General features: G+C 37.3%; 2 protein-coding genes across 3 annotated transcripts; one reads left to right on the top strand and one right to left on the bottom strand.

The window, feature by feature from the left end:
• Positions 1-416: 416 nt before the first annotated feature.
• On the top strand, positions 417-1648 carry LOC125203193 (uncharacterized). Its single transcript, XM_048101499.2, has 2 exons — positions 417-714; positions 828-1648. The coding sequence occupies exons 1-2, from the start codon at positions 508-510 to the stop codon at positions 1476-1478; spliced, it is 858 nt and encodes a 285-aa protein (XP_047957456.1). The 5' UTR covers positions 417-507; the 3' UTR covers positions 1479-1648.
• Positions 1649-2507: 859 nt separating this feature from the next.
• ING2 (PHD finger protein-like protein) lies at positions 2508-5029 on the bottom strand. 2 transcript variants are annotated; one of them, XM_048102921.2, is made up of 8 exons: positions 4869-5029; positions 4574-4673; positions 4392-4463; positions 4091-4281; positions 3733-3796; positions 2979-3235; positions 2857-2895; positions 2508-2780 (listed from the first exon to the last, which is right to left on the bottom strand). In XM_048102921.2, exons 2-8 carry the CDS (start codon positions 4617-4619, stop codon positions 2673-2675), a joined length of 777 nt encoding a protein of 258 aa, XP_047958878.1. In that variant the 5' UTR covers positions 4620-4673; positions 4869-5029; the 3' UTR covers positions 2508-2672. The 2 variants fall into 2 exon arrangements, with proteins under 2 accessions (XP_047958878.1, XP_047958879.1); XM_048102922.2 differs by having other exon boundaries at positions 4574-4707; positions 4869-5017.
• Between the last annotated feature and the right edge of the window lie 3777 nt (positions 5030-8806).

Here is an 8806-nt window from a genome sequence, read left to right as displayed (position 1 = left end):
GTTGAAGAAGTACAACACTATCCACGAAAACACATGTCCCGACCACTGTAACTTCTAAACCAAATATCTCCGTAACCAATAATCTTCTCGGCCTAAATGACCATGCTTCAGAAAGCTTATGAAATTCCCTACAAAGTGAAACACTTTCCATCCCAATCCATTAAACATAGCTCAAGTTCTGTCCAAATTAGTGTAGCTGAAAAACACATCCCACTCCATTAAACCTACTAACTTTGCCAAGCTACGCCATCCATGCGCAATTCTTTAAGCGGGAGATGAGCGTAGATTGAAATCCATCTTACGGTCCATATTCAAAATTTCTGAATCCGCGTGAACCAGCTTCCAGCCAATCAGATTTCGTCTTCATGAAATGAAATCCAACTCTCACTATTTAAATCCACCCAATTTTTCTCCGTTAATACCACACACACAGAATTCGATCTAGATTCCCTTCATTTCCCTAAATTTCCTCAATCTCCAAACCCTAATTTCAGCTGCGAATTATCCATGGCTACCACAGAAGAGCCGATTCTCCCGAATGAGCTAGCGGTGGAGGCGACTGCAGCCGCAGGCATCGCGGAGGAGACAGCTAACGATGAGAAAGCTCCGGAGAAATCCGCAACGGTGAAGAAGGTTTCTGCACCGAAAGAGGCGAAGAAGAAGAAGGTTCCTGCCCCGAGGAACCGGAATTCCTCTCACCCTCCTTACTTTGAGGTGATTAAATTAAACCATTTCCGTATGAATATTATCGTTTTTTTGGAATAATTTGATTTTGTAATCGATGAATTGGGTTCTTAATCGATTCGATTTGTTTTATGTGAATGCAGATGATTAAGGACGCAATCGCCACGCTCAAGGATAGGACGGGATCAAGCCAATACGCGATCACAAAGTTCATTGAGGATAAGGAGAAGAATTTGCCGGCGAATTTCCGGAAGGTTTTGCTCGTTCAATTGAAGAAGCTCGTGGCGAACGAGAAGCTTGCTAAAGTGAAAAACTCGTTTAAATTGCCCTCTGCGCGCTCTCAAAAGCCGGTTCCGGCTGTTGCTGCTGCGCCGGCTAAGAAGAAGCCGGCGACTGCCTCGAAGCTGAAGTCCAAAGCCGCCGCTTCCAAGGAGAAGGTCGCTGCTGCCAAACCCAAGCCGAAGCCTAAAACTGCAGCAGCCAAGCCTAAAACCGCCGCAGCAAAGCCTAAAACTGTTGCAGCGAAGCCGAAAGCGGCTGTGAAGGCTAAACCCGCAGCGAAGCCAAAGGCAGCAGCTCCTGCGAAAGCGAAGGCCGCAACGAAGAGGAAGGCGCCGGAAATTGCGAAGAAACCGCCGGCTAAGGCAACGAGAACGTCAACGAGGACTAATCCGGGGCGGAAGACAACGCCAATTGATGCTATTAAGAAGGCTCCGGCGGCGAAGAAAGCTCAGGCGAAAACTGTCAAGTCTCCGGCAAAGAAGGCAGCCGTTGGGAAGAAAGGGAAAAAGTGATCGGAAGGGTGGTTTTGGAATCGGCGTTCGCTTGTAGGGATAGTGTTGTACATTCATTACGGATCCGTCAACCATTATATTCTTCTTTTTTCCTTTATTTTTGTTTTTAGGTTTTGGATTACACCTTGTTTTCCTCAAATTAAATCACAAAAGCTTCTTCTTTCTCAAAATCTTGCCTCTTTTGCCTTGGTATTGCCTGTTATTTGCTTGTGATCGCAAGTCTCATTGTAAGTTCATGAGTTCAATGGTTTTTAATCTCCTCCTTTCTATAAATTTCTCTAAGGAATTGGTAATGGATATACTCATATACCACTAAACAATCATCTTCATTCTTGTGTATGTGAACTCTGTTGTTGCGAATAGTATGTTGAGTTAAATGATACTACCAAGTAGATTGATTGATAAAATACAATATTACTCTGTTTATTTGAAGGATAAGATTGTTGAGCATGTGAAATCAATCATTCCATCAAGGTATATGTCGGATTAGCTTGAATTATTATTATCAATCAATCCTATTCCTAGCACATTGGAACACCATTTGGCAGTGACATGAAGCCGTGTGTAAGTCAGGATTAATATAATTTCTGTCAAAATATTCATGAGCACCGCAACTAATCTTCACACCTACTTTTGTTTAACTGTATTTAAACAATTGACTCCCTGAACCTTCACATCCCAATCTCACTATTATGCAACACAGCAGAAGCTCCCTCACCTCTTTTCTAATAAATTGTGGATTTTTTTTATTTTTCTCGAGTTGGAGTAATAATAAAATTCTTGATACTTGAATTTGGTTAGTTGACAAAACACTCAGCGATGCGATCTTAATTAATCAAGGTACCATCGTTGTGCATGAAACAGCTACTGATTCTGTTAGGTTTACCGCAAGATTTTATATTTCGAACCTGAAATATTATACAAACAAAATACTTCGATGATAAACAAGAGGCTGCTATGTTTTCAAATTCAAAGAATATTCAGTAAGGAGGGTGATAAAAAAAATTAAAATTAGTTATGATGAACAGATTGAGAGATATATAAAGATAACATAAACGAATGCAAAAGGAGGAAGGTAGTGCAGCGCGGAAAAAAAATCAATTACAATCGTTGCAAAATCAATCGTTACTAGTACCCAGCTACTTTTTTAGGTAGATTGAATTTGTCAAAGTGTAGAGCAATATACATGCATCTTCAGTGGTGTGGTACCTGCCTGCACGTCGGGCAATACCACTTTCCCTTAAATCTAGTCTCAGGAGTAAGCCCAACACATGCATAATGAAACCATTCACCTCCTTGGCACTGTCCAAAACAAAAAATACTTACCAACATTCTTTATGCGACAAAAACTGATCAAACAAAGGGATGATTGACTTACGTTTTCATTGTCGCATGCAATCATATCTCCAAAAGATACCTGCAAACATGGTGAAGTATTAACCTCAACAGCATAAACACTAGAAATTGATAATGAGTGTAAAAATTAACAGAGGCTTTGACCTGATGGCAGACACAGTAAGTAGGTTCATTTGGATCAATGGGTTGATCAAGTTCAACGGGTGAAGCAAAGTCTTTCTTGAGGCTTCCAGGAGGAGGCATAAGCTCAAAATCTCTGTCACGCTCCCTATCCCAATCTCTCTCCTTGTAATCAAGCCTCTTCGATTGAGGTGTTCCATATGGTGGCTTGCGTTTTTCACCTTTAGGGACTAAAGGTAATGGAGGAAGCACAGCTGGCTCATCTGGTGCTATTTTTCCTTCTGCAAAACTCAAAAAATGTTAATGACTTAACGCCAATGACATTGGCCATCACTACAATAATCACCATCAGTGCAAAAGCTAAACCATTTCCATGTAGACAATGCCTTTCCAACACATACAAGAAGATAACTTTTTTGGGAAGGTGGGGGGAGGGGGGGGGGGTATGCATTTCCTAACCACTTTCAGAATAGGAAATCTATGCTTTGGATCAATGGGGTTGGCATGTGTCACCTTCATGCTGTGGTAAAGGAATCATCTAATTTTCAGCATATCTTACCTTACATGTTTTGGCATCTATTAGAAATTCAGATATCGATATTTCTCGTTCATACAACTGCACTTACTACGTGAAAACCAAGTTGAATGGTCAACAAGCAATGAGGCTTAAAAGCTAGAATATGTTTGTCAAGTAAGATTTGTTATATAGGTATTGCTAGTTTTATTACTCGCATTGCAACTACATGAGAAAAACTTTAAGATGAGCGAGTAGCCGCACCTTGTTTGAGATCTTCTGCAAAGTTATTCAAATCCTCATCAAGACGTTTTATGTGACTATCAATCTGAAGGAAGGTCCCAAAGCAGGAAAATTATCAGCTCTGAATTTAAGGATAATGATGGGCGTATCTTGTTAATCAACCAAAGTGTCAGTGCTTGTAACAAACATGAAACATAGATCAAGACGAAAAATAACCTAAAAGTATCTACTCCAAGAACATGCTCTTTATCGACAATGAAGCGCAAACATGCTATTTCCCCCCTCCCAAATTTTTTTTATATATTTCTACTATTGATGATGCAATAACAAGGAAACCTTGCAAAGTTCCAAGACATAAGCATCCATGTCACCGACTTACAAGGTCGTGAGCTTGTCTGGCAAGTAGAACCTTCTCAGTGCAGAGGCGAAAGGCATTGTCCTGGTTTGCTTCAATTTCTTTTCGCAGCTTTTCAGACAACTCATCGTCCTCCATCTTCGTGGAGAATGAACCGCCTTGAGATGCCAAACCCAAACAATACTTTGTTTGCTGCCTTGTATGGTTTATCATGGCTGTACACAAACATTTACACAGAGAACAGTAGAAATTAATTAAACTTCTGAGCTTAGCATATCATAACATGAAGATCCGTTGCATTTCTGTAAAAATAGCATAACGGAACCTTGTGAACGTTCGTCCAGTTCTCGAATGGTATTGAGAAGCCTCTGAAGCTCCGCCGGCAGTGTGCTAGAATCTTTGCACACAAATAATGACACAGTTATAACCTTTTCTTTCATAAAATTTTTGGATATATATGAGTGTATATATGCGTGTGTATAAGAAGTAGTGTTAAGAACATCTCACACTCCAAATAGTCGTCTACAAAAACACCAGTTCTTGCAATCGCCATCCTTCTGCTTGCTCGATTAAACGGATCGTTTTAGGGTTCAAACGAGGCAGAGCACTGAAAATACAGGAGGAAAGCTGATACGTCAAATCTGAAATATTCCGTAATCACCAAAATGAATTTATTTGATCAAATTAAACTAGTCGCATGAAAAAAATCTTAGATAACGATGAATTTGCAAATTTCCCATATACAACGAGAAGAGAGAAGAGAGAAATCGAGAAACGGAAAACGCTGATGAAATACTTCTACCTTGGTAGCAACAGGATTGATTGAAGGGTTCCTTGGCGTAGCTCGATTTTGGAATTAGGGTTTTTTTTCCAAGAGAAATCAAATTTGGGCGCAAAATTGGGAAAATCGGGAAGGACGAATTCTAACCGCGTTTCGGAATCACTTGCCCAGATTTAAAAGTACGTAATTAAAATAAATTCAAATAAATTAATATTCCATAAGCATAATTTGCTGACCAAACTATGGGTTTTCTAAAAATCTTTCAAAGTTTCGTAGTTGCTATGTTTATTTTTCTAAACCTTCAAAGTGTATTACACCATTATTTATTATTATTATTATTATTATTATTATTATTATTATTATTATTGTTATTATTGTTATTATTATTATTATTATTATTATTATTATTATTATTTAACTAAAACTTGTAATGTTGTTATTTTGATATTTGGTTACTCATTTAAGCTTGTCCATCTGCAATTTGAATTTCCATAGGTACACATATTATCATTGATTGGTATAACAAAATAGATAGGGAATACTACAAAGCAATGCAACTACTAATATAATTTTTTTATGACACCTTTATTAGAATCTTGTTACGTAGGAGTACATTTATTTTTTTAGTAGGAATAAATTTAAGTGAAATAAGTATATAGGTACTCCCTCCGTCCCAGAGAAGTTGGCATACTTTGAAAATGACACGAGATTTTATGAGATTTTATTTTGTGTGTTAAATGGAGAGAGAAAATATAATTTTTATATTCATGTGAGAGAGAGAGAAAATATAATTTTTATATTCATGTGAGAGAGAACTTTTTCCAAAAAGGGAAATGTGACATTTTTTGTGGGACAAACTAAAAAGGAAAGTGTGCCAACTTCTCTGGGAATTTAGACGAAAGGTGAGTATTTTGAATCATGACAAATTTCATAAGAGCATCCACAATAACGGACGTACGTCCGACCGGCGAGCGGGTCGTCCGTCCGGGACGTCCACTATTGTGACGGACGAGCCGAGGACGGACGAGAGGTCGTCCCCGGGTGTGAGCGGACGTCCGTCTAGTCGTCCGCCATTGTGGTGACTCGATGAACGTCCCGGCGGACGTCAGCATTTTTTTATTCTTTTTTTCAACTCTATATATATGACTCGTTGAACTTAATTTCATTTGCACCACTTGTATTAACAATAAATTCATGTGTAGATAAATGAGACAAAGTTCGAGATTGAACAATAGGAGACGAGGTTAGAACTTGAGGCTGCTTAATGGAATGAAGTGGAAAAGAGACAACAACCAATTCAGTGTTCTGATGCATAACCTCAAAGTTTTCATCAATCTCGTAGTTCTCCAACACAACCAATTCATTATCCTCAGAAAAATGCAATTCATCGACATCTGATGTAGCAGTTAGTCGCCTATCATGGTTGTCTGCACCACTCGCTTCCTGACTATGTCCCGTCTCTATACTTTCAGCATGTAACACTTTCTGATCAAGTGGATCATACTTATTTTCATACTCGCTACCTTTACCATACTCATGATCATATTCTCCATCTTCACAGTGTGAAAGAGTCATGTCTTGGTTGATCATTGGAGACAAAAAATAACCATGACCAATATCTTCATGTCCCATACCTATATCACCACCTTCTACTGACCTCAAGTCGAGATCATGGTCATGGTTCTCGGCCAACGTTACTAAGGGACTACTATGTCCAGTTTCCAAGTTATGACTATGCCCAACACCAAAGTGTAAGTTATGAACTGATGTCATATCTCATTGTCCGATTACAAGATCCTAATTCACCACTTGTTATAACACTAAGCTAGCACGATTCTTATTGTGAAAGCCTTCCAAACCTTTTAGCATATTTGGGGCTAAAATTAATTAAACACAATTAACAACTAGGGCATATTTTCGAATACACAAATTTCATCATATCAGTAGCTCATCCTACAAAACAACAGTTATTTTGCTCCATTTTGCTCAAGCATTGGGTAGTAAAACAAATAACACAAAGACATTATCATTACATTTAGGGCATGTTCAGTTTCCTATTTAAAATTAAGCAGATTTATATCTAAGTTAGAATTGAATGGAGATGGCCCACCAACTCGTGTTCATTATGTGATGCTTAGTTAGCATGGAACAAAAACGACGGGGGCAATAGTGTAATCTGCACAATATTTCTGGGTTTGTGGGGCCATCCCAGTTTCAAAAACCAGCTCTCAGCCAAGATTTGTTATAGCCTATTTCAAAATGGAACAGTACGGGCCAAACCTATATCTAAGGCCTTCAAGAAATTAGTCAAACAATCTGAACTTCAGATTTATCCTAGATTTGGGTCCAATCCTTGGTATTTCCAAGAAACTGAACAAGCCCTTAATGTCTATGGAAACATTAGACAAACAGTAATGATAATATTCTTAACCACACAATGAGTAATTGATAGTATGAGGAGTGTTATATTGCTAACTAAATGCTTAATTGCTAAATACAATTCAATAATAGCCATTAGATATTCAAATTAAAGGCATAGATCATCAACCACGAAATGTCAATACGATCAACAAAAAACGTCAATAAGGCTATAGGATTAATTCTAATAAAAATCAATAGGGGTATTAATGTCAAGTTAGTTATAACTAACTTTTAAAAGAAATCCCAAAACTTTAAATTCATATAACATATATCAAATTAAAGATAATTTTGTAAGGATTCCAACGATATACTACATGCATATGTTCCGATGTCAAAATTTGAAAAAAAATTGAATTTTTTTATTGAATTTTCGTATTTTTGACGAACAGATTTATGTCAATACACCTTACATAATATGTTAATATTATGCTTGTAAAATGTCAATATGAAATTGTGTTGATATTATTATGTCTTCGTGTTGATGTATTTTATACACTGTATTGACATTATATTTCTAAACCCTAAATTTGATAATTGATATTATCTTTTTAATATTAAAAAATGAAAAACGAAATTACACATGACAAATTGTAGACCACAAGATTTCTAAAATCTTATGGTCTTAAATTAGTTGTAGTTAGCAACTAAGGGATGAGTTAGCAATTGATCACTCCCCTTGATAGTATTAAGTCTCTTTTCATTTTGAAAGTTTTAACGACTAAATCACATACAACACATACAATTTGGCAAACAAAACCTTAAAGAATCTGCCAGCCAAAAAAATGAACCCAAACAAACACAAGAAAGTTATACATTCACATCAAATTCCTGCATAAACTAAAGGAAAAGCAACATCCATAAAGCCCGAATCCCTAATCAAACATAACTCATTGAGAGGAGCATCGAAGAAAGTAAGAAAATAATAAAGAGATTAGCAAGATTAATTATTTGGGTACAACATGCAGCGAGCAAAATTCAGCGACCACAAAAACCTGAAATTAAACCACTGAAAAATCCAAACATCTTCTAACGAATCGAAACCAGAAATCAACCGATACACTTAAGTAGAAAGGGTAACAGAAACTAAACCGAACAAATCGCGGGCCTAAAATCTGAATTTATTCATGAAATCACACACGGATCTAACTTGCATAAACTAAAACAACAAACTATTTTGGCGCGGGAATATAGATTTGGTTTACATGTCGTGAGAAAAGAGGAGGGAGAGAATTGAATATACTTGAAAAATTAGAGGGCAAAGGGAGCTCAGAAAATTTTGAAGGGCAGCGACAGAGTTGAAGGGGGTTCGGAGATGTGGAGAAGGCAAAGGATTAGAGAAATGGTATATAGGTCAACCTTACCCCTTTACACCTCCCCTATTTTTTCATGCTACCAGGATTACCCCTTTCCTTATTATTTCATCTCAAATCAATTTATTTTTTCAAACTACCCTAAATTAGATGGACCTTACACTAACACTAGGAAATCCCAAAATTTAGACCATCATAAATGTAAAATCTATCCAAAGTAGAAAATTG

Source organism: Salvia hispanica, chromosome 6 (genome assembly GCF_029641045.1).
Source record: "Salvia hispanica isolate PSC_SH4W2 chromosome 6, Shi_PSC_v1, whole genome shotgun sequence".
Lineage (NCBI taxonomy): Eukaryota > Viridiplantae > Streptophyta > Magnoliopsida > Lamiales > Lamiaceae > Salvia > Salvia hispanica.
Note: the sequence above shows the minus strand (reverse complement) of the source record. Positions and strands in the feature narration are given on the sequence as shown.